General features: G+C 51.6%; 2 protein-coding genes and 1 long non-coding RNA gene across 18 annotated transcripts in view; 2 read left to right on the top strand and 1 right to left on the bottom strand.

Moving 5' to 3' along the window:
• Positions 1 to 69: 69 nt before the first annotated feature.
• LOC114097959 (uncharacterized) lies at positions 70 to 3,732 on the top strand. The gene is made up of 3 exons (XR_003583640.3): positions 70 to 932; positions 2,018 to 2,129; positions 2,361 to 3,732. It is a non-coding gene; the product is annotated as an uncharacterized lncRNA (long non-coding RNA).
• Rufy4 (RUN and FYVE domain containing 4) lies at positions 1,072 to 23,112 on the bottom strand. Of its 14 annotated transcripts, XM_071619628.1 has the most exons (16): positions 21,236 to 22,967; positions 20,995 to 21,076; positions 20,811 to 20,831; positions 20,438 to 20,568; positions 19,998 to 20,213; positions 19,735 to 19,886; positions 19,499 to 19,605; positions 18,843 to 18,968; positions 18,459 to 18,565; positions 17,989 to 18,132; positions 17,551 to 17,617; positions 15,392 to 16,024; positions 14,306 to 14,412; positions 7,263 to 7,409; positions 2,433 to 2,543; positions 1,072 to 1,883 (listed from the first exon to the last, which is right to left on the bottom strand). In XM_071619628.1, exons 6-16 carry the CDS (start codon positions 19,778 to 19,780, stop codon positions 1,781 to 1,783), a joined length of 1,698 nt encoding a protein of 565 aa, XP_071475729.1. In that variant the 5' UTR covers positions 19,781 to 19,886; positions 19,998 to 20,213; positions 20,438 to 20,568; positions 20,811 to 20,831; positions 20,995 to 21,076; positions 21,236 to 22,967; the 3' UTR covers positions 1,072 to 1,780. The 14 variants fall into 14 exon arrangements, 13 of the variants coding, with proteins under 13 accessions (XP_071475729.1, XP_071475730.1, XP_027797849.1 ...); XM_071619629.1 differs by lacking the exon at positions 20,811 to 20,831; XM_071619638.1 differs by lacking the exons at positions 1,072 to 1,883; positions 2,433 to 2,543 and adding an exon at positions 10,823 to 10,925 and having other exon boundaries at positions 7,268 to 7,409; positions 20,750 to 20,831; positions 21,236 to 22,971.
• Positions 22,016 to 23,298, top strand: part of Tns1 (tensin 1) — a 208,404-nt gene continuing 207,121 nt past the window's right edge. For 2 of the 3 annotated variants that reach the window (XM_071619620.1, XM_027941869.2), the window contains exon 1: positions 22,107 to 22,365. In XM_071619620.1, the coding sequence (XP_071475721.1) occupies positions 22,210 to 22,365 (156 nt within the window). In that variant the 5' untranslated portion in view covers positions 22,107 to 22,209. Of the gene's footprint in view, positions 22,366 to 23,298 lie in introns of all 3 variants that reach the window. The other variant, XM_071619622.1, reaches the window with a different exon arrangement.

Consider the following 23,298-nt stretch of genomic DNA (forward strand, 5'->3'; position numbering starts at 1 on the left):
GGCAACGTTGAGCTCGAGGCTGGTACTCAGCATTGCCTTTTCCTTTTTCCAAATGGGGAAGAGGTTAAGTTCCCCCCCATCCTGGCCCTAGATTCCCCTGTGATGGGTTCTCTTCCAAGAGCATCTTGCTTCTTCTTTGAAAATGGGCTTCTGCTGGTGACCTCACCCTCATCAGTTTACCAGGAAGGTCTGAATTCCGTGTGCTGGAATTCCTGCTAATACAAATTTTTTTTTCTGCCAAATTTGTGTGGGTCAGTCAGTTCTCCAAAAGGAACTGCTCCGCTTTAGGGTGAATCTGTTACCTTGACTGCTCTTGGAGCTCCTACTACCCTCGGACACCTTGTTACAGCGTTTGTCAAAGAGAAGTTCTCATCAGCTCTCCAGGGCAGAAACTGCTGTTGCAAAACTCTTGCTCCATGTGAAGGCAACAGGATGCAACTCTGGTGACCCCGAGAGGCCATCCACGAGCTCTGGTCAGAGCCACAGAATTGCACAATGACTGCAGAGGCTATGTAAGGCAGAGCAGATGGGGACAGCATGGACTGTCTGGGGCACTCAGTGTGCCCTAGAACCAGGGAAGCGCAGCTGATTGCCTTGTCATAAAGTGGGGCCCACGCTTCTGAAACAGTGTTCTCAGAAACACCACAATTAGTGAATGACATACCCATTGCATAAGACTTCTTGGATAGTACAGGGGAAATGATCTTACCCAGAGGTCAACCTGTCCACTGCCTTCATCAAAGTCTGGCTGGGTGAGAATGGCACAGTCCCCTGGACTCAGTCCCTCCTTCCAGGCACTATTAGCTAGGGGCCCATCAAGTCTCCATACTGTTGACAGCAAGTGACAGAGAGCTGCATGCCTGCACAGCTGCTTAGAGGAACCTTATTTGTAATAGTCTCAAGTTGGAAACCACTCCAGCGTGAAGCAACAGGTGAGCGCATAAACAAATTGAGGCATGTCCATTCGGCCGAATAGAATATAATAGAAAAGAACTATTGATATTTGCAAGAACCTGGATGAATCTCAAAATAATGATGCTGAATGAAGGAATGCAGACAAGGGAGAGGAAATAGTGTATGGTTTCATTTATATAGCATTCTAGAAAATACATATTAGTCTGGGGTGACAGGAAGCAGGGCTGGTGGTGTTCTGGGCTTGGAGGGACAGTGATCATGAAAGGGTGTGAGCAAACCTTGGGGCTGATGGACATGGAAGTGACTGTGGTGACAGTTTCTCAGATTTTTCAAAATGCAAAAATTCCATCACGTTTATTATATGTCAGTAGCACCTCAGTAAATCTGTTAAAGTTAAAACAAAAGGAATCAAACACAAATCCGTGAAGCAGATTAGACCAGAAGCTACTGCAGAAGTGGTATCTGTGCAAGCTTCACTCCTTGTGCATGGGGTGGGCAGCGCAGCTGGGTGAGCGGGGAGGTTCTGGGGAACCATCAGGGCCTGGGCTTTTAAGTATGGCCATGGATTTTCTGTGCCTTGAAGGACTTTGTAGACAGGCTGTAGGCCACCTCTCTCACATTAGTGGCAAAGCCCTGAGAGCCAGGGGCATGTGCTACTCTGCTCATCCATGTGGGACATGCAGGGCTAGAAATGTCTTCAGACTGTCACCCCGGCAGCCGCTGTCCCTACACTGGGGTGCTGTTGCTTTGCTCACCAGCTTCTAGAACATGAGGCCCGACAGACCAGAGGACTTGGAAGAGGCAGGGAAGGGAGAGGACTGGGGTGGGGTTGTAGGTGTGGGGTGGCTGATCCTGGGTTGCTCTTTCAGGTGACCTGGGCTTCTCCTCCCTGGGCACACGGTGGGCAGCAGCGCTCCTTCTTCTTGTAATCCGCAGAGCAGGCATGACATACCAGGCCTCCGCAGAGCCTGGGGAGCAGAGACAGGGCAACCTGGGGTGGACGCTGCAGCTGGCCGAGGAAGCACGGGGGTTTGTGCCAGGGCTTCCCATCTCCCAGCAGGATGGCCCTTGGGCTGTCTCAGAAGTCTCCCCTTTCCTAAAGGGATTTCTGATGCCTGACCTCCCTGGACCCTCAACTCCAAGTGGCAGATTCTCCTGATGGCTCATGTCCCCCTCTTGCTCTGCTTGTCCTGCCACAGTGATGGCAGAGGAAGGTAAGGAGAGCAGCTCGCTCAGGGCAGGAACCCTTTTCCCAGATGAGGAGGCCATGGTCTGTCCTTTGAAGATTATACAACCCTCTCACCCAGGACCCATTCCCTCTCTGGCCCCTTCCCCATGTTCTAGATCATGACAGCTTAGTGTCCAAGGCCAGGTGGGGTGAACGAGTGGCCAGGTGTAAGTGGCCTTTTATAAATGCCCAATTCCTTTGTTTCTTCTCTCCTTAGGGTGCAGAGGGGACTGTGGGCTGGTGGAAAGTGGACTGTCCCAGAGGAAGGAGTCTGTGTCCTTCCCGGTACCTGCAGGGATACCGCCGGGACAGCCTGCTGAAGACCTTGCCGCAGCCAACGCAGACGGCGGGCACCACGGAGGAGAGCTGCTGCAGCCTCTGCCACTGGCGGTCCTTCTCACTGATGGACAGGGACAGGGCGGAGGCAGAGGCAGACAGAGAGACAGGAAGGAGGAGATGACCCGGATGGAGGGACAGAGAGGGGCAGAAAGAGGAACATGGAGGCAAAGAAGGAGGAAGAGGGGGATGGAGAGGGTGACAGAGGCAGGTGTACCCAGGTACACAGAAAGACAAAGTGAGATGGGGACAAGGGGCAGGGGGACAGAAATGAAGAGGGAAGTGGATGATGGGAGACATCCAGAGAGAGAAAGGACGTTGGAGAGTTGGAGAGGGGACGGATGCACAGAGAAGGAGAGAGACACAAATGTAGAGGGAGAGAAAGACAGAGGACACAGATGCAGGCACACACGGAGACAAACGGTGATGGGGAGAAGTGAACAGGAGTGAGACACACCAGAGCTGGGTTAGTTCATTCTTGGAGAATCTGGATGGTGACACCCAGCTCCCGGCTCCCAGCAGAACGTGACCCAGACCAAGAACCCCTTCACCTCCTCCCAGTGCACCCCTTGGTCACAGAAGCCCCTGTGGTCCTGGCTCCAGGTGCCTACAGCATTTAAGGCCCATTTCACCTTTTATCTGGCACTTGAAACAAACTGGCATATATTTATCTGTGTCTGCCCTTGCAAAACTATCTTCACTGTTTTTTTTTTAAAGGATGTTTAGAAATATCAGTTGTTTTAAAATTTTGTCAAAATAATACATATACACATTTTAAAACTCAAATAGCACAGAGGGCACATATTAAAAGACACTGGCACCTCCCCCTCCTTTCTGTTTTCAGTGGAAACTCATTCTTGCAGGTTTTTTTTTTTTTTTCTTTTTGGTATTAACTTCCATATCTCCCTCCTTCAGTAGAGAATAGTTGTTCTGGGGCCCTTCCCTTGACAGCAGAGCATTTAGCTTATTTATTACCATCCTTGCCAGTTTCTCTTCCTTCTTCCAATGGAGTTATATCCCTATTTTTGGTTCCTCTGTTGGTTACCATTAGAAGTTTCCAGAATGTACTCATATTTTTTTCTCATTCTATCTATGACTCCCGTTCGGTAATATGATATTGCCCTTATCCCTTCCCTCATCTCTTCTCCTTCCTTCTCCTCCTAACTTGTCTTCTATTCCTGAAACATACAATATGGTAGCCACTTGCCACATGTGTCTAACTGAGTTAAAATTAAATAAAATGAAAACCTTCATTCCTGTGTTGCACCGGATCAATATTTTAGGTGCCCCATCTCAACATGTGATCTGTGGCTACCACGGAGTCAACACAAATATCAAACATTTTGTCTTCACAGAACCTTTATTGGATTCTCCTGTATACTTAATGTTGTTAAGGTGATAACATTCATGTTTTGTTTCTATAATTGTCTCCTGTGCTTTGTCTTTAATTTGATTCTAAGGTTGAAAAAAAGATAAAGAATTGCGTTTACATTATTAGATAATATATATACATATTATGTCCCAAAGAATTGTATTCTATAATTTATAAGTTGTGTTCTATCATTTATAAGTTGTGTTCTATGATTCATTAATTAACTCATTCATTCATTCAGCACTGGGGATTGGATTCAGGGCCTTGTGAATGCTAAGCAAGCACCCTACCACTGAGATATATCCCAGCCCTTTCTATTTTTATTTTGAAACAGAATCTAAGTTGTCCAGGCTGGCCTTGAACATGTGGTCCTTCTGTCTCAGGGATTGAACTCAGGGGCACTCAACCACTGAGCCACATCCCCAGCCCTATTTTGTGTTTTATTTAGAGACAGAGTCTCACTGAGTTGCTTAACACCTCGCCATTGCTGAGGCTGGCTTTGAACTCAAGATCCTACTGTCTCAGCCTCCTGAGCTGCTGGGATTACAGGCATGTGCCAACTGTACCCAGCTCCCTAATATTTCCATTCTTGAAAGACTTATTTTTCTCAGAGTTTTTAACTGCCTTTCTTTATTCTTTGCATGAATTCCCTTTACCTATAATGCCCTCCCAACAATTCTCTACCATAGCAAATACACTTTTGCTTCTCTTCCCCAGAGACCTTCTTCTAGATTCCCCTCTTACAATCTAGAGAGCTCCCTGAACTTGCTGCCCACTTGTCTTCTTGGGAATTTCCTTTCCTTTTCTCCTAGGCTAGAACTTTTGTTCCCTGAATTCCACATCTTCTCCTTTCTTTGCTTACTTCCTTGTTTTCCTGGAACACATCCTCAACTAACTTCCTATGAAAGGCTGTGTGGGAGGTGAATTTTCTAAGACCTTTCTGTCTGATAAATGTCTTTCTCCAATTCCTTCCCCACTTAATTCAAGGTTTGGCTGAGCCTGGAATTCTAGGGCAAAAGTCAGCTTTTCTTAGAACTTGAAGTATTATGTCATGGACTCTTGGCCTGCATTGGGTTCTACTTCTTTTATATGTGACTTGTGGTTTCCTCTAAACAGTTTGGAAATATTTTCTTTATCTTTGTTTGACTGAAATTTCTCACGATTATATCTAAGTGTAGGTTTAGTTTGTTTTATGTTTTGTTTTTCATTTCTTGTGCTGATCTTTCAGGGAAATCTTTACATCTGAAGATCTGTGTCTGTGAGAGCCTGGAAATTCACATTTTTACCTTTGTCAAATTTTATTTGACACTGACCATTGTTTTTACTCTCCTTTTTAGGAACTTCTGTTAGTTGGTGAGGATATTGGAACTGTTAGACTGATTCTTTATGTCTCTAATTCTCCCATGAATTCCAACTTTCTGTGCTTTCCATTCTTTCTGAGAGACTGCCTCATCTTTCTCTTTCGATTCTTTTAGTGAATATTAAGATGTATTTAGCAACCATATTTTTAATTTCCGAGAACATGTCTCTTTCACAGCACCTTGTTTCAGGGGAGATACTTTGTCCTTGGTTTGTTTATTTTCCTCTCTCCCTTTTGTGTTCTAGACTCTCCTCAAAGCCTTGGTTGTCATTTTATGTTTGAGAAAGAGGCAACAGAAGCGGGTTGGTGCTCCAGGTATTGGACAGGGCTGATTGACAGGTGGCTTCCCTTTCAAGGGCACTTGGCAGGGAGTTACCTAGTGTACTAGACTCCCAAATGCCACTACAATCTCGTCTTCTACTTGGGACACCTAAATTTCTTGAGAGAGGACCTGTCGATTATTTGCTTTGGAGAAAAGGTGTCTGCTGCTGGGTATTCTGTGGGTGGAGAGGCAGGCAGAGGAGGGGGACATACACTCCTCTCACTAATGACTTTATCCCCTCCTCTTCCTTCACCACGGGGTCCTGGGATCTCCAGGTCTTCGAGGGCTACCTGGGGCTTCATACAGCATCCACTTAGCCATCCATTTCCCAGCTTTTGGAAATGAGCTAGAATCTCTCACCTTTGGTCAGTCCAGCTCCTTTTCTCTATTGTAAGGTTTATTCTCTTACACTCATTACGGTGAGCTCTCGGGATGGAGAATACAGTCCTATCTTCTATAAAGCTTCTGCCAGAAGCTTGTATTATTATATAGATTGGAGTTCCCTGAATACATCTGATTAATGTCTTTAATATCAGAAAAAACTAGTCCATGTAATATATCAGTATATATATCTAGTATATTTCCTTTGAATGGATAGTGAGCGTTAGGCAATTCTCTCCTTGTCTTTTCCTTTTTGATCCTGCTACAAAGATGCTTAGAGATGAATTCTAACCCTAATCTTAATATACATCCTAGCTCTGCAGAGTGTTTTTTCCTTCTGTTTCATCTTCCATTTAATCTTCTACTTTTTTCTTAGCAATCACATGTACGTGTTTTTTTTTCTTGTTAGCTACCTTAAACTCTTTTTTAATATTTATTTTTTAGTTGTAGTTGAACACAATACCTTTATTTTATTTATTTATATGTGGTGCTGAGGATCGAACCCAGGGCCTCGCACGTGCTAGGTGAGCGCTCTACCTCTGAGCCACAACCCCAGCCCTACCTTAAGCTCTTTGGTGAGGTAAGAGGTTAACCTTTTATATCTCCCTTCCTCTTGCCCAATGGACACCTTGGAGGAACTCATTCCTTAAATTATTTGTCTGTGCCTTCCAAGTTGATCTGTCTTTCTCAGCTTTAATATTTGGAGAATTCCATTCTGGGTGACCTCCCAACAACCTTCTAATTTTAATGGAACCTGAGCCCAACCTGAGTCTCCTGTCCCCTAGACTACACCAAGGGATAACATATGTGTGAATTATCTCCTTATTAGACTAAAAGACAGAAGCTGTGCTTCACAGCCCCACCCCCCACTCTCTGAGAGCACAGTGGTCTGAATGGACCCTGGTGACCCTGGACTCTGGAACCTAGAACGGCTGACTGGAGTCAGGCCCACGGGCCCAGGGGTCTGAGGAAGACCAGTGGGCGGGCAGGTGTGGGACATGTGACTATTTGGTTAATCCCAGTGTTTCTTTTCCTCCCTCCCTAATTCCTTCTCAACCCATGAGTTCCTCTCTCTTCTCCTAATTGCAGTAGGTGTGTGTATGTGGAGGCAGGGGAGGCCTTATTTTCAGGGGACTCTGTAAAGCTTATATGCTGTCCTTGGTGACCAAGTCAGCCCCTCTGACCTTTAGTTTCCTCATCTGTAAAGGAACATCAAGGGATATAAAGATAGCATCGTGGGATCTCTAGAATCCTGCTTGAGAGCTGTGGTTGGAATAGTTTTCCTGTCCCGTCTCCACACCCCTTACCTTTCCTCCTTCGGCACCCAGCCCCTCCTGCCCGTCCTTACTGAGTCAGTTCCAGCACCCTCATCTTCATGGCCTGGACCAGGTCCCGCTGCCCTCCGAGCTCCTCCTTGTACAGGGCGTCCCTCCTCTCAGCCTCCTGGTGCTGCTGCTCCAGCTGTGCCTGCAGCCGGGCTCTCTCCTCCTGACATCTGTGCACAGAAGGAAGACCTGAGTCAGTCAGTCCTGAGGGAGAAGGCTCAGCCTCTGCCACTGAGCCGGCTGGGCCTCTGGCTGCCAGGGAGCCCCCTGCGGGGAGGGAGCTGGTGGTAACTGAAGTCCATGGGTGTGGGTGTGCACGGTGCACAACACACCCACACGTACTCACCAACCCTGAACTGAGCCCATGTGTGGTCTGACACCTGTAGGCGACTCTTCAGCGATCATTTAGAGAAATGAAAAGACGGGCTAGCTGCGTTCCTTCAGGGGCCACTTGCCAACATTTCCATTCCCTCCCCCCCTTATTCCTTTTCCTTTAAAATATTTCCATTTTGAAGTGAAATTTTCCTGAAAGGTGTGTTCACAGCATGGCAACCCTCTGAGGCAAGGTGTGTGCCTGGGAACCCAGGCTGGATGGACTGTGCCCAACTGGAAACAATCATGTCTGGAGGGGGGGACCAATGTAGGATTTGGGGTGATTTTTTTGTTTTAAGTTATGTCACTTTTTTTTTCCCAATTTAAAAAATAATAGTAAAAATATGGCTTTCCTAAATTTCTTTTTCAATTTCGGGCTTGGAACTGTCTCAGCTCTATTCTTGTCTTTTCCTTTTGTCTTTAGTGGTTTTCTAGAACATTCCAAGAAGTCTACTGAATTGGACATAAAAAAGTCCCATCCCTTTCTCCCTGGCTCGGTCAGGAGGGTGTCCTGATGGTGGGTGGATGCTGGGGAGGGTCTCACGCTCTCTGGATGTCTCTGGGTGGGCACATGTGTGTATGTTCCCCTGGGCTTCGGCATGTTGGAGGGGAAGAGGTTTGACCAAAAGCGGAGCTATTAATTTTTGAAACATGGCCATTTAGGGTGCTGCGTGGGTGGGCCGTGAAATCAAACTGACACTAGGTAGCCACTGAGATTCCACAAAGGCCAGTCACTGCAGACTGAAGTGGGTTCTGCTGCTCAGGCCTGCTGAAGGTCACCTTGGGACTTTTAACAACATTCTAGGCTTCAGCTTCCTCGTTTCTTAGCTGCTGACTTGAATTTTCCTGAGCCAGTTTACAGCCTAAGTGATCCCAGGTCCTTATGTGCCCATGGTGGTGCGTATCTTTGGGGTGGGAGAGAAAACTTATGCGGCACCTAGTGTGTGCCAATGATTATTTTAGGTGCCAGGAGTAGAGCAGTGCCCAGGGTCCCGTGGAACTCGTGGCATGTTAGAGGCAGCAGTTAATCAAGTGGTGGACCAATAAATCAATTAAATTGTTAAACCCATCAATCAGTGTATGACGGAGATCAAAGAGGCACCGAGGCAGAGACCAGACAGGGTGCCCGGGGAAGGCGTCTCAGACACAGACATCGAAGTGGACCTAACAGATGAGAACTCGGCCTTTAGGAGCCAGGGACAGGCTTGTGCAAAGGTCTGCAAGCTGGAAGAGCTCAGCTTGTTTGAGGAACTGAAAGAAGGCCGGTGTTGTCAGAAGCCAAGGAGGGCTGTGCGGGTGGAGAGGTTGGCAGGGCCTGTCCTTCAGGGGCCCCGGGAGCTGTGGACCTGAAGCTCATCAGTGGGAAGCCACCCAGGTATTTTAAACAGGGGGTGACCAATACTCCTAGTGCAGGAGGTGACATGGAAGGAATGAAAGTTTCGTGAGCACCTACTATAGGCCAGGCACCCTCTTGCATAGCATTGTTTCATTTAATTTTCATCATGTGATGAGAAAGGTAGTATGATCTCGAGTTTACGTCAGGAAATTAGAACCTCAGAAAGGGAGTGACACTTGCCCAGGGTCACACAGCTTGATAAGCAGAGGGAGTAGGAATCTGCACACAGCCCTGTCTGGCTCTAAACTCTTTTTGCCTCCCACACTCTCGTCCACACGGGGCCCTCATCACTAGGGCCTGACACCAGTGCAGTGGACAGCAGGTGAGGGAGGGGTGGCTCCTTATACCCCTGACAGGCCTCAAGGGAGCTCAGAGCTGCCACCTGAGGGTGGAGGGAGATGCCCCCCTGATCCCCCCTCTCCTGGTGTGTGCCTGTCCTAATCTCTGTGGCCTGGAGGTTTTACACAGAGGGCAGTGGGAACCACACTGCTTGGAAAGATGGCCCCCTAGAGCCCTGAGCTGGAAGGAGGAATGTTAGAGACCCCACTGCCTCCTTCTGCCAATCAGGGGCTTGCAACCTCCAGAGGGGAGGCCACTGTCCCAGGGCCACAGCCTCAAAGCCACAAAGTGTGGGAACCTCATATCAGATCCAAGTGCACTTTCCCAGCTGCTGGTGGGTCCTGGGGCTGCCTGGGGGGGTCTGCAGTGGCTGCCTGTGTGTCTAGCCTGGGCTCAGCACCCCCCCCCCCCAGTCTATCCTTTTAATTGCACCTACTCTAAATCCTCGGGGAATAATTCCAGGGTCTCATAATCCCAGAGTGTCACCTGGCTCTTCCAGGCTCTTGGCCACCACCTGCCCTTCTCTCTGCTCTGGCCACATCTTCTGGACCTTTGGATCTCTTCTCCCCCGCCCACAGCACCCTGGGTGTGGGTGTGGGTGCACTACAGTCTCTCATGGCTCAGATGTCACCTTTTTGGAGATGGCTTCCTGAACCCCAAATCTGAGTGACAGCCCTGTCTTCCATTACCTTCCTCCCTGACTTTATTTTTCTCCCCATAATCTGTTATTGCCTGATGCTATATTTCTGTTAGTTTCCTGCCAGTCTCTCCAGGTCTTTCTAAAAGACATTGGCTGTCACCTGCTCAAGGCCAGAGAGGCACAATAAATACAGTTGATGGACTAAATGGGCCCTGTGGCATTTCCACTGGCTGCTGGTGAGACCCCATCCCCAGCTTGATGTCCACCATGGCTGTGCCGGGCAGTGAGCTCTGTCCTTGGTTTTCTGGACTTTGGGGCTCGGGTGGCAGGTCCTCTTCTAGGCTCTAGAGCTGCTATTACCATCTGCTCTTCCCAGCTCTGACATCTCTAGCCCCGCTTCTCTCTGGAACTCCACACCCAACTTCTTGCCCAATGGCTACATGTGGCGGTCTGACAGGTGTCCCCAACTTTACCTGTTTAAAGGGAAGTTCCCAAGCGTTTCCCACCACCTGCCCTGCCACAGCCTTCCCCACTTGGGTTAATGACGACTTTAGCTTTCCAGTCCCTCGGGTCAAAAAACTCAGTCATTCTTGACGTCCATCTTTCTCTCAGCACCCCCCCACCCAGCCAGTCCCTCAGGAAGTCCTGCTTCAAAACGTATCCAGAATGCAGCAGTTGCATCTCCCCCTGCCGCCCCAGCCCCGGCTGGGCACCTCCGTTCTCCCTTGTGGGGGACAGAAGCCTCCTGGAGGTCTGTCTGTGCCCAGCCCTGCTCACCCACAGTCCAGCTCCATGGGGCCTTTTAAAACATATGGCAGCCAGCTTGGGGCACACACCTGTAATCCCCGTGGCTTGGGAGACTGATGCAGGAGGATCGTGAGTTCAAAGCCAGCCTCAGCAACGTAGCAAGGCCTTAAGCAACTCAGTGAGATCCTGTCTCTAAATAAAAATAAATAAATAAAAAAAGGGCTGGTGATGTTGCTCAGTGGTTAAGCACCTATGGGTTCAATGCCCAGTGCAAAATAATAATAATAAATAAAATAGAACATACAGCAGTCTGGAATAGGCAAATCTATAGAGGAAGAAAGTAGTTTGTAGGGCTGGGGTTGTAGCTCAGTGGTAGAGCACATGCCTTGCATGCATGAGGCACTGGGTTCCATCCTCAGCACCACATAAAAATAAACAAATAAAGATATTGTGTCTATCTACAACTAAAGAAAATATTTTAAAAAAGAAAGTAGTTTGGGAAGTGATTTCTGTTGGGCACAGGGTTTCTTTTAGGGGTGATAAAAATATTCTAAAATCGTGTTGATGGTTGCACAATTCTGTGAATATACTAAAAACCATCGAATTGCTAAACATTTTAAAAAGCATATGAACACATTTTGACATGAAAAAGAAAAAAGTTAGATCACGTCACTCTTTTACTCAGAACTCTCAATGGCTTCCGACTTACTCTGAGTCAAAGCCAAGGTCATTTTGATGACCTACCAGGCTTCCCACAACTTACCCACTGGACCTTGTCCTTCATCCCCTCCCCTCTTCGCCCCACTGGGGCCAGAACAGCCTCTGTGATGCTCCCAGCACCCGCTGTGCACTCTCCCACCTCAGGGCTTTCGCTCTTGAATATCCTCTGCCTGGATACAGCAGAGGATGCCCTGGTGACCTCCTACCCTATACCTGAATGTGTCACTTTTTCCTTTTTTCAGGTCTTTATGCAAACACCACCTTTCAGAGAGGCCCTCCCTGTCCACACCATGTTATTTAAAGCTTCACCACTGACACACCGGATTCCCTTTCCCTGCCTTATTTTCCTCCTGAGAATTCACATCAGTCGTGTTCCCTGCGTTGTGCTTTCTTATCAGGTTCACTGCCTGCCTCTCTCACTAGGTGGAAGCTCCAGGAAGGCCGCCATTTGTGTTCTGCCCACGGAAGTGATTCCTGTACCACAACAGGCCTGGCTCGAGTGGGTCTCGAGTGTTTGTGGAATGACTGATTGCAGGCACCAAGCCCACGGTGGTCTATGTCAGGGCCCCTAGTCACGGGGAGCAGCCTGAGCTCCCTGGAGCCACCCAGCTGCTTCTTCCAGCCTTTCTCAATCCTACAAAGGATTCTTGGGTGGCCACAGCTCCTACATTCATTTAGGGCTTGAATCATTGGAATATTTGCTGACAAAGGCGGCGGGCTCAGCTGAGTATGTGGTGGGAGGAGCCCTGGGGGGAGGTTTCTGGGCTCCTGGGCCTGTCTCTTGCTGTTAAGCAGACAGTCTATAGATTTCCCAGTGATTCAGTCTGAATCACAGTGACTGGGACTCTACAGGAGGTTGGACTGGTGCCCTGGCCCAGGGCAGGTGTGAGCCACATGGAAGAGAGACAGAGGCAGGCAGGCGGGCTGAGACCAATGGAGACCAGGGAGAGAGACACAAAGAGTCTTGAGTCACATCCAGGAGGGTCTTTGCAAGGTGGACATATTTTTAAAACATAAAGTACGAGCTGGCTGTGGTTGCACACGTCTGTAATCCTAGCTACTTAGGAGGCTGAGGCAGGAGGATCCCAAGTTTAAGGCCAGGCTCAGCAATTTAGCAAAACTCTGTCTCAAAACCAAACTTCAAAGGGGCTGAGAATGTAGCTCCGTGGTAGAGAAATTGCCTAGCATCTGTGAGACCCTGGGTTCAATCCCCAGCAACACAGTGCAAGCGCACACATGCATACACACAATTATTGTTATGATTTGTAGGTGAGGTGTCCCCCAAAAGCTTACAAGTGAAACAATGCAAGAACGTTATTAGAGCCTTAACTCAATCAGTGAATTAATCCCTGATGGGATTAACTGAGTGGTAACTGGAGGCAGGTGGGATGTGGTTGGAGGAGGTGGGAATTGGGGACGTGGCTTTGGGGTATCTATTTGTATCTGGCGAGTGGAGTCTCTCTCTGTTTCCTGATCATCATGTGAGCCGCTTCCCTCTGCCACTCTTGCCATGATATCCTGTCTCACCTCAAACCCCGAGAATGGAGCCTGCTGTCTATGGATTGAGACCTCTGAAACTGTGAGCCCCCATAAACGCTTCCTCACCGACAATTGTTTTTAGTTGCATTGGCAAAAAATCTGACTGAAACAATCATGAAAGAGAAACTGAGACATGGGGAGCCTGAGGGGGAAGGGTTGCAACAGACTTGAGTTCAAGGTGATGATGGGAAGATGGAGCTGCCAGATAACCGGGCAGACATGGAGAGGCTGAAGGAACCTGCCCTCCATATCTGTGGAGTCAACCAACCAGGGAACAAAGATATTTTGGAAAAAAAAAAAAGAGTCAACACTGGACACATACAGACTTTTTCTTGTCATTATTTCTTAAATGATGTAGTATGGTTTAACTGCTACTTGCCTAATAGTTACATTGTATTAGGTATTATAAGTAACGTAGAGATGGTTTAAGTACGTAGGAAGATGTGCATAGGCTCTATGCCAACCATTTTGCCATTTTATATAAGGGACTTGAAGAGCTGGCGACACAGCTCAGTGGTAGAGCACCTGCCTAGCGTGTGTGAAGCGCTACACGTGATTCCCAGTACTGCAAAAAGAAAAAGAGAAAGGGAAAACCCCTCTACTCTCTAGGGGATTTGAACATTCATGGATTTTGATATCCATGGGGAGTCTGGAACGAATCTCCTGTGGATACCTAGAGATGGATGCACTCAAGAACTCGGCTGGGAAGCAGTGTTTAAGCCCATCGTTGGGGAACCCCATGCAGGGTTTCGATCTCAGCTCCTCTGCTAACTAGTTGATGCTGGGTGAGTTATATCGCACCTTGGAGCCTCAGTTTAATCATTTACAAAACAGGACTTCTTATAGAACTTATTTTCAGAAAGTTGCTATGAGGAAGTGCCTACAACCGAGCCTGGGATGTAAGAAATGCTTGGAAAACGAGAGCTATGGTTACGATTATCAGGAGGGTAAAAGATCATGTAACAGGAAACAAGAGGAGGAGAGACAAATGGAGTAGAAGAGGGACACAGAAAGAGATCATGGCGGGGGTGATTGGGTGGGGTGCAGAGGAGATTGAAAAGACAGAGGGGGAGAGACAGAGGCAGGGGCCCAGGAGACGCAGCAGCAGGAGGCAGGAGTGAGGTGGGAGGGATGGAGGGCAGGATGGAAGGACCCTCCTGGGCTACTGAGAGGTTGGTGAGGGAGGGTGGGAAGGCCTGGTGATGAGGAGCAACGCACTGGACAAGCTTCCCAAAGTGTACCCGCCCAGGGCTGGTGCGTGGAGGTGCTGATGGAGAACATGGAGCCCCTCCTCCCGCGGTTGCCCGGGTTACCTGCTGAGCTGCTCCTGAAGGGCCTGCAGCTCCCCCTCCTGTGCCTTCAGTAGCTGCTCCTGGCGCTGGGTCTGCTCTTCAGCCTTCTGGAGCCCAAGTCTGAGGTTCTGGGGGATGGAAGGGGGGAGGGGGAAGCTGAAGGAGGTGGGCAGAGACCCCAGCCCTGGAGCCGGCCTGATGAACTTCCCCGTGAGGCCCCAGGCCATGCTGTTGAGGGGAGGGCAGGACTGGGGACCGCGCAGTCAGTTGGGTGAAACTGGGACCACGGTTTCCTCCTTCACTGGAGGATGGAGCTCAAGGACCTAGAAGGCTCCAGCTAGGGAGGAGGCTGAGGGAGGGCGCTGTGGCAATCTTAGGTGACCGCCGGGACAAACATGTATGGAGTGGGGTCTGCAGCAGTAGGGAGGTACCTGCCATGGTGAGGGAGGGAGACAGAACCTGAGAACAAGTGACTGCCCCTGAGAACTGTCGGAGGGGGTCTTGAACGCAAATGCTGACAGGGCTAGGCAGAGTATGGAGGGAGACAGTGGGGGCAGTGTGGGGCAGTAGGGACAGGTGGGAGCTTCCAAGAGGCATCCCCAAATAATAATCCTGGGCAGGCCAACGAAAATTGATCTGTGGGCCGGGCATGGTGGCGCATGCCTGTAATCCCAGCAGCTTTGGAAGCTGAGGCAGGAGGACTTTGAGTTCAAAGCCAGCCTTAGCAATGACAAGGTGTTCAGGAAAACAGTGAGACCCTGTCTCTACATAAAATACAAAATAAGGCTGGGATGTGGCTCAGGGGTTGTGTGTCCCTGAGTTCAATCCCTGATACCCGATCCCCGCAAAAAAAAAAAAAAAAAGAAAGAAAATAATTTGTGGGCTGGAGTGCTCCTGAGTTACCACTGGGGACCCCATCTGTGGGTCAGGTTAGAGGGAAGGACAGCCAGGCGCAGTGGCACATGCTTGTAATCCCAGTGGCTCCAGAGGCTGAGGCAGGAGCATTGCAAGTTCAAAACCAGCGTCAGCAACTTAGCAAGTCCCTAAGCAACCTAGTAAGAACCTGACTCGATAAAATAGAAAGGGCTGGAGGCCAACAGTTCTCACCTTGACTATGTCCTGCAAGGGCTCCTCTGCTTGGTCCTCCCCACTGGTCATACCAGTCACTCCTTTTTGTTCTTGTGGCTCTTCTGTGGTGGGGTCTTCCTTTGTTCCTGGGTCCTGGGGGACCCAGAACTCCCCCAGAATGTTAGGCTCCTCCCACCCCAGCCTGCTGCCTGCTATTGCTCCCTCCGTCTTCACTCTGGGGCCGAAGACCAGCAACCTCTGAGTGGGACCCCACTCTGTTTCTTCTCCATGGACCCCTTTTGTTCTCTGAACCTCTGCACCTGGCAGAATCCCTGTGCCTTCAGCTGCCATCCCTGTCACCTCCTTCTGAGCCTCCTTGGCCCCCACCTTCTTTGGCATCATGCTGGCTCTTGGCTTCTCTAGGAATTTCTTGGTGGACCTTGGAGCTCCTTCCTCCAGGTCTGGCTGAAGCTCCTCCTGCTCCTGGAGGAAACCAAGGCTCCTGGAATCTTTTATCTGCTTTTCCAAACAGGAGGGAACATGTCTGTGTTGCTGAGACCTGGGAAGTCCAGCCGGTTGGCCTCCTCTGGGGGCATCTTGTAGACAGCTGGCTTGAGTGGTGAGTGGCTCCTCCAGCTGGACTCCTTTGGGGCCTCCAAATGCTGCTAAGATCTGCAAAGAAGCCCCCCAAAGCCGTCATCTCATCATCAAATCACTCACCTGGTGCACTGAAGAGGTTGCAGTCCCAATCCAAAGGGCTTGCTAAATACAGATTCCCAGGCCCTTCCACAGTGAATTTGATCAGAACAGAAATAATTTCAGCAACACGCCAGGTGATCTGAGAGCCCAGCTTTGATGTGGAGGGAGCACAGCAGAGTGAGTGTCTCCCTGCCCCTTCCTCCCCACCTCCAGCCTGTGTCCGTCTCCCTCCCTCACCTGGGTCTTCAACGGTGATCTTGTTCCCCCTAAGTTCCTCCCACCCCTCTCCTTTAAACTTTCCTCCTGAACTTCACTCTGTGTTTCAGCTTTCACATTTCAAAATGGGAATAATAATAGCTGGTCTGTAGAATTGTGATAAAATCTCAAATTGACTGACACCCAGCTGAGTGACATCTCTCAAGAAGCCCTCTCTGTACTCCCATCTTCCTTGGTCCATATCTGTGTCGTTATAGTTGTCCCTTGATTTCCAGGAGGATCTGTTTCAGGACCCCACATGGGAACCCAAATCCATGGGTGCTCAATCCCTTATATAAAATGGCATAGCAACTGCATAAAAGCCATGCAATCGTCTCGTATACTTCAGATAATCTCTAAATTATAAATCTTCGAATGATGTCAATGCTTGTGAATAGCTGGTGTGCTATATGGTTTAGGGAATCAGGACAAGGGGAAAAAAAGTCTGTAAGTATTAGGCACAGAGGCGATCATTTTTCCTAAGTATTTTCTATCTGCGGTTGGCTGACACCAGAGATGTGAAACCCAGATGCAGAAGGTGACCACACGCTTAACATGTATTGCATGTGCTTCTTTAGGATCCATCTCCCTGAACAAGACCTTGAACCCTTTGAGGTTAGACACAGAGTCCTCCTGGTATCTGAATCTGGTGCCTGGAGGTTGGTGGGGATGCCAAACATGCTTGTGGAAAGATGGAAACAAAGATGATAATGACCACAAGCTGCCCGTGGTGAGGCAAGCCAGGACCTTGCTCTGTGCTGCACGTGGGTGTCTCAATCCATCCTTGCTATGACCCTACAAGGCAGGCAGGTAACTTGCCCAAGGGCTGTGGTTAGTAAGGGGTGGGGCTTGGCTCTGTGCCAGGCAGTCCGGCTTCCTAGTCACTCCCTGAACTCAACTGGATGAATATGACCTTGAAGTAGACCAACGAGAATGGCCAACACAGGTTGTCTCCCTGATCTGTTCCTGCAAGCTTCTTCCCTGCGCCTCCTCCTCCCTGGTCCCCAGGAGCTCCTGCAGATGGCGTTGGTGCTCCCTTTCCCTCCGCAGTATCCCCATCACTCCAAGAACAGCAGCCTTCTCCCCCACTGTGCTCCTAGTGGGTCCCCTGGCCCCCACACTGGCTCCTCTCTCTCTCCTGTTGGCCCCCTCTGTACACAGAGGGATGCCCAGCCACCGCTCAGTCTGGGGGTCCCGGCCAGATGCGCAAGAGGCAATCAGTGAAGGCAGAACAGAAGCACCACCTTTGGGGAATCTTTGGTCTTTCTGGGTCTTCTTCTCTGGGTCCAGCTGGAATTGGAGCAGCGGGACCTGAAAGTGAAAGAGGACGAGGACCCTGGGCCCCACTCCAGAGGTGGGCTTGGTCCTCAGATGGAGGAGGTCCCATCTTTCCAACCGCCCTGTCATCTACTCCCTCCCACTTTCCTTCATCATGCTCTCCATCCATCCACCAGCACCACTGTCCACTCCTCCTCCCAGCCTCTACCCACCATCCAGCCGGTCTGGAGTGTGTATCCCCTAGGCAGGGCCCTGGGACAGCATGAGATTACAGTGGGGACACAGAGGGCCAGGGCAGTGGAGAATCAGAGGTCAGGGATGGAGCTGGAGGCCGACAACTTCCAGCTTCCTCGGGATGCAAGGGGGCAATGAAAGCCGGCAGGGAAGAGGCTCCACCCACTCACTCCGAGAACATGGGCCAGGCACCATCCAGGTCCGGCCGCTGCAGGTCCAGGTCAAAGGCTACCCCATTGAGCATGTAGAGAGAGTCCAGGATGTCTTCCCGGAGTTCAGGGCACAAGAGAGGGCTCCGAGGGCCATACCATTCCCTGTGTTAATAGTGATCGCCAGCCTTGGCTGTGACCTGGTGCTATGCCACCCCAAACTCCATGAATCAGCCTGTGCTATACACCACATGGGACTTTTCCAGACAGGGCATCGCCCTTTGGGTCAGGAGGCCACTCTATCATGATGCTACCATCATTCTTGGGTTCTGACCACCCCGTCTACTCCATTCTTCCTGGCCTTTCCTTTCTGACTCTTGTTTCGTTATCTCTGATGTTAAGCCTTTCATCTTGGGGCTAGGGAGGGCTCTCTCATGAAGGAGGGAGTGGGCTCAGATGGTGTCCCTGGGGGGATGTCCCAGTGGCCGCACCTGATGAGCTCTGGGCTCAGGAGGCAGAGCTGCAGGGACTCGGCCAGCTGTCCATGGGCTAGACAGAAGCGGATGAAGGCGCGGCCTCTGCCCAGAGGGGTCTTCAGCTGTGGAGGGCACAGAGGGCCAGAGAGGGGGCAGTATTAGGCCACAGCGAGTGAAGACAGGAACAACTGGCTGACAAGGAAGGGCGTAGTGGGACTTGGAGGCTGTGGAAGGAGACGGGGGCTGCAGGGTGCTGGGGGCAGGGCTAACAAGACAGGGGGTTGTGGTCAGCAGATGGGGCTGCGTGCCCTTTGCCCCCGCCATTCTTGTCAAGAGCCTGGTGCCAAAGCTCCATCATGCTTCTGAGGTCAGCCTTCCCGCCTGCCTGGCCCTGGATACCTTCTCCTGTGAGTAGATGAAGCGAGTCTGCTCAGTGTCCCCTCGCTGCCGCCGCAGGGCAGTGCAGAGGAAGTCCCAGTAATCCTTCGGAGGGCCCAGGAAGCTCTTTTGCTCTTTCTGGTCAAACTGAGCCCAAGAGAAGGGAAAAGAATGTAGAGAAATGCTTCCTGACAGAGGTGCAGATGTGTAGCAAACAGGCAAAAGACGAAGTCAGAGAAGTAGGAAGGATGCTTTTATGTGCATGAGGGAGGCCATTGATCACCTCAGAAGGTTCAAATGAGGATTAAATAAAGTCAGTCAAATAAAGGACTTTTAAGCACATAGTAAGTGCTTAAAAAAATTCAGTGACAGTTATGATTTGGGCTCTAACCAGCATCGTGAAGGGCCAGTCCTAGGACATCTGTGCATCTGAAGCTTTAGTCTTGAGACCAGCATGTCTGACTCCTGGTCCCATCCTACCCAGCTTTGCTCTACCTCCCTTCTCAGGCAGCAACGATAGCTCCAGGAATGAGGCTAGAGTCAGGGAGAACTTCCTGACTGAGGGAGATGGGACAGTGCAAAGTAAAATAGGGAGGCAGCAGCTCTTCCCTGGTATCTGTGGACCCTTGCTCCAGGCCTGGGGCTGGGGAGAGGGCTGGGGGAGGGCAGGGTCCCACCTGCAACAGCAGCTCCAGGCAGCCGCAGAATCTGTGCAGCTCAGCACTGGCATCTGTCACTGGCCCCTGCCCATCCCCATAGCCCTGGAGGATGGCAGAGACAGCAGCTGTGGGGAGAATGACAGACACAGACATGAAGACATCAGCGACCGAGGCCTCTGAGCGGGGGAGACGCTTCCGAGAGCCCTCATTGTCCCTGCAACTCAGCCTCAGAAACTCTCTCAGGGCACACTCACCTTTCAGGTCCCTGGTGACCTTGAGGATGGCCCCGTCATCTGCCATGGGTACTTGGAAATGATGCAATTCCCTGTGACTTACAAGGTCAGCTCAGGAAGAACCTTCTGGGCTCAGCCGCCCAGCTCTCCTTTTACAAACGAGGAATCAGAGCCTGGAAATGGAGCAGGACTTACCTAGGGTCACACAGCAAGTCAGCTAGTGGGGGGCTAACCCAGCTTCCTTGAAGGTCAGCGTGTAAAGATGGTGCCATGGCTCCACTTACTGGGCAGTCACTGCGCTCATTGCTTGACACCCTTGTCACGTTTAATCCCTACAATAACCCCAGGAAGTTATTAGCTCCATTTTGTACCTGGTGGACTGGGACACAGAGAGGATGAGTCTCCAATATCACGAAGGTTTAAATGATGAAGTCAGAACTTGAACTTAGAACTGTATGCCCAGAGGGCCCGTGTTCTCAGCCTGACGATGTAAGGAGCCTCTGAGTGAGCAGAGTATACCATGTGGACACTGTGCTGGGGGAACGTCACCTCCTTCCCCCACGGACAGCCCTCAGTCTAGGCAGAGCGTCGTCATCCTTGAAACCCACACTCATCCTTTCCTGGGCCCCAGCTGAGTGGAAAATGTGTGTTCCCAGAGGAGAGGGAGGCAGAGGTAGAGTGAGTCCCCACAGCTGGGAGGGGCTGATGCTGAGGAGCAGGGCACCTGGTGTTAGTCCCGCTGCCTTCTTGCAGGGGCCTCTCGGCCTGTTCTCCCAAGGGATTCTGGGACTCCAAGATAGACATTATGGCCCCCGAGGGCTGATGGGCTCAATCCGAGATCCCAGCATCAAAGACCTGGTAGGAGCAGAAAACCCGGGGGTCCTACCTCTCAGCCAGGGTTGCTGGAGTTTGGGGTGGGGTGGGAGTGACGAAGCAGTAGGTCACAGTGGAGGAGAGTGGAGAAGAAACTGAAGGTGAATGGGGAGGTAGGAAGGGGGATGGGGTGCAGGGAGAACAGCACTGGGAGTCTACAGACCTGAGTCTCCATCCTGGCCCGGCTACTTGCTTACTGTGTGTCCTTGGGCAAAGCCACTCACCTTTCTTGGTCCTTAATTTTCCTATTGTCCACCAAGTGTTTGAACTGAGGGTCTGGGCAGCCCTTTCCAGCCCAGATCCTCTATTAAATCCTCCCCTCTCTCCAGGGTCTCTCTGTTGCCGACCCCTAGAGTCACCCCCTTTACCCAGCTGCTCCTATGTCCCAGGACCCTCCCTACTGCTCACCTGGGAAGACCTGGCTGGTGGTGCATGGACAGCTGGACTCTGCAGCCTGGGCCTGTCGCTGGTGACTTCCTAGCCATGGGCCCTGGGAAGTGACTCAGGCTCAGGCCAACACCCTGGAAGGGGAGGGGCCAGCCCTTGCCAGGGAGAAGTGGTAGAGGCAGGCTCAAGGGCACTGGAGCATAATGGCTCCCCTCAGGCACACCTTGGGGAAGGGCTACTTGTTGGCTAAACTTGAACTCACCCCTGGAGTTTGTCATCCCTGCTGTTCAACTTCCCAGTCCCTTCTTCTTGCTCCTGTCTTTCTCCCTTTCCACCACCAGATGGCACAAAGAGGCTGAGGCATTGGTCGCGGGTTCCCTCTAAGGGTCTCTGCTCTGTCACTTCTTGGAGCCGGGCTCTAGTTGAGGGCAGTGGGAGGACAAGGGCCCCCCAGTCCCTTCCTCCTCTCCACCTCAGCCTGCTGAGGGCTCCCCATGAGTGCTTGTCATAAGTGCCCTCCTCCCAGTCCTTGTACCCACTCCTTAAGAATGGAAGTAAAATCTACGTGGTCCTGCAAAGGGCCAGGTGGGCTGCCTAGAGGGCTGTGGTCCTCCCACCCTGGCTTGCTCTGCTTCTTGGGGTCTTTCTAGTCTGGGACACCCGGGGCTAGTACTGGGGGTAGAGAACAGAGGAGCAGGGACCTGCGAGATCTGTTTTCCCGAGCCCCAGGAACCGCATGTAAACACAGCACACAGAGATGTCCAGTCTGCCTTCCGCCCCACTGCCTGTCTCATCCATGCAGAGGCTCTGGGTCCCATCTCTGTCGCCAACGTCCCTGACTCTGTCTCTCCTTCCTTCACTCCCGGTGTCTGCTCCCTGCCTCTCTCGACGCACGGGGGTCTCTTTCTCACTCTCCCAACTTAGCCCGCCCCCGCCTCCGTGTCCAGGACCCTGTCGCCGCCCCTCCTCGAGTCCCCTGCGCCCCCTGCGCCCTCGGATCTCTCCCTCAGTCACTGGCTGCGTCCGGGCGCGGTGTCACCGCCCCTCTCCGGGCCCCGCGGTCCCCAGCCTCCAGGCGGTGCAGCGGAGAAGGCGCGGACTCCCGCGGGGCTGGGCAGGGGGCGTCACCGCTCTGCTCCCGACGTCGCAGGCGCCCTGGGCCGAGCCGTCGCCAGGGCTGGGGGCGGGTCGGCTCCCGGGGCGCCCTTGTCCCGGGCCCGCCGGTCGCCCAGCCGGATGGGCTGCACCGTGAGCCTGGTGTGCTGTGAGGCTCTGGAGCCCGGGCCCCCCTGCGGCCCTCAGCCCCCCGGGAGTCCCCCGGCCGCAGAGCCCGCTCAGTGCTGGGAGCCCGGGGACCCGGGCCGCGCGCACAGGAGGCAGCTGCTGCTTCAGGTAGGCGCTGCGGGGAGGGTGTAGGGGAAGGTCACTGTCGTTGGGGATCCGGTGGCGGGCAGGGTCCGGGCCACCTGACACAGGTAAGGAGCCAAGCCAAGAAAGTGCGGGTCCGCGCTTGCCAAGTGGCCTGCGGGGATCAGAGTCTCACCCGGGTCTCTTGTGCCCTTGGGAGGAGGCCGATGGGGACCTGACTCTTAGAAGGACAAATAACTCAGGTGAGGTTTCAGAGCCACCCCAGTAGGAGCAGGGCTGGAGTGCTGGGGAGGGCAGGGGAAGGGTTAATTTCTCTGGAGCTGGCCCATTGGGGAGAGGTGGCTGTCTTCCCTGACCTGGGCTCTCTGGACTGGAGGGAGGGGCCTTCTGAGCCAGCAGGACACCGAAGCAAGGACTGAGGAGGCTGGTGGGATAGCTGGGTCTCCCCCTGCGCAGTTCTCTGTCCTGGGTAAGTCTCAGAGCCTTTAAGTGGGAACCCCACCCAAGGGTGGGAATAGCCAGAGCTGGGGGACTCTGTTCAGACCTCTAGGCCTGGCCTCTGGATTTCCCTGGGAAGAGGTGGAGGAGGAATTTGGGGTCACTATGGCCTAGCCAGCTCTACCCTAGCCCCCTGTGGAATCTGGGCTCACCTCCCCAGATCTGTTGGTTGAGTCGTGATCTAGATTCGCTGGTGTTTTATGTTCCTTCACCTGAGGTTCAAAGAGGGGGAGGCTCAAATGCACCCGTGGCCACATTCCAGACCCCTCCTCAGCCGCAGCCATCGAAGCCAGTTGTGTCTGTGTGTGCGTGTGTGTTACACATGCCCAAGAGGCCTCTCTGCCCCATCTGATTAGATGTTCCTCTGGGGCACAAATTATGGCATGTCTGTGGCCACACTCCACAGTGCCAGGCACAGGGCTGGACACTTATAAATGAACACTCCATCTTTTAGCCCCA

Source organism: Marmota flaviventris, chromosome 11, assembly GCF_047511675.1.
Source record: "Marmota flaviventris isolate mMarFla1 chromosome 11, mMarFla1.hap1, whole genome shotgun sequence".
Classification (NCBI taxonomy): domain Eukaryota; kingdom Metazoa; phylum Chordata; class Mammalia; order Rodentia; family Sciuridae; genus Marmota; species Marmota flaviventris.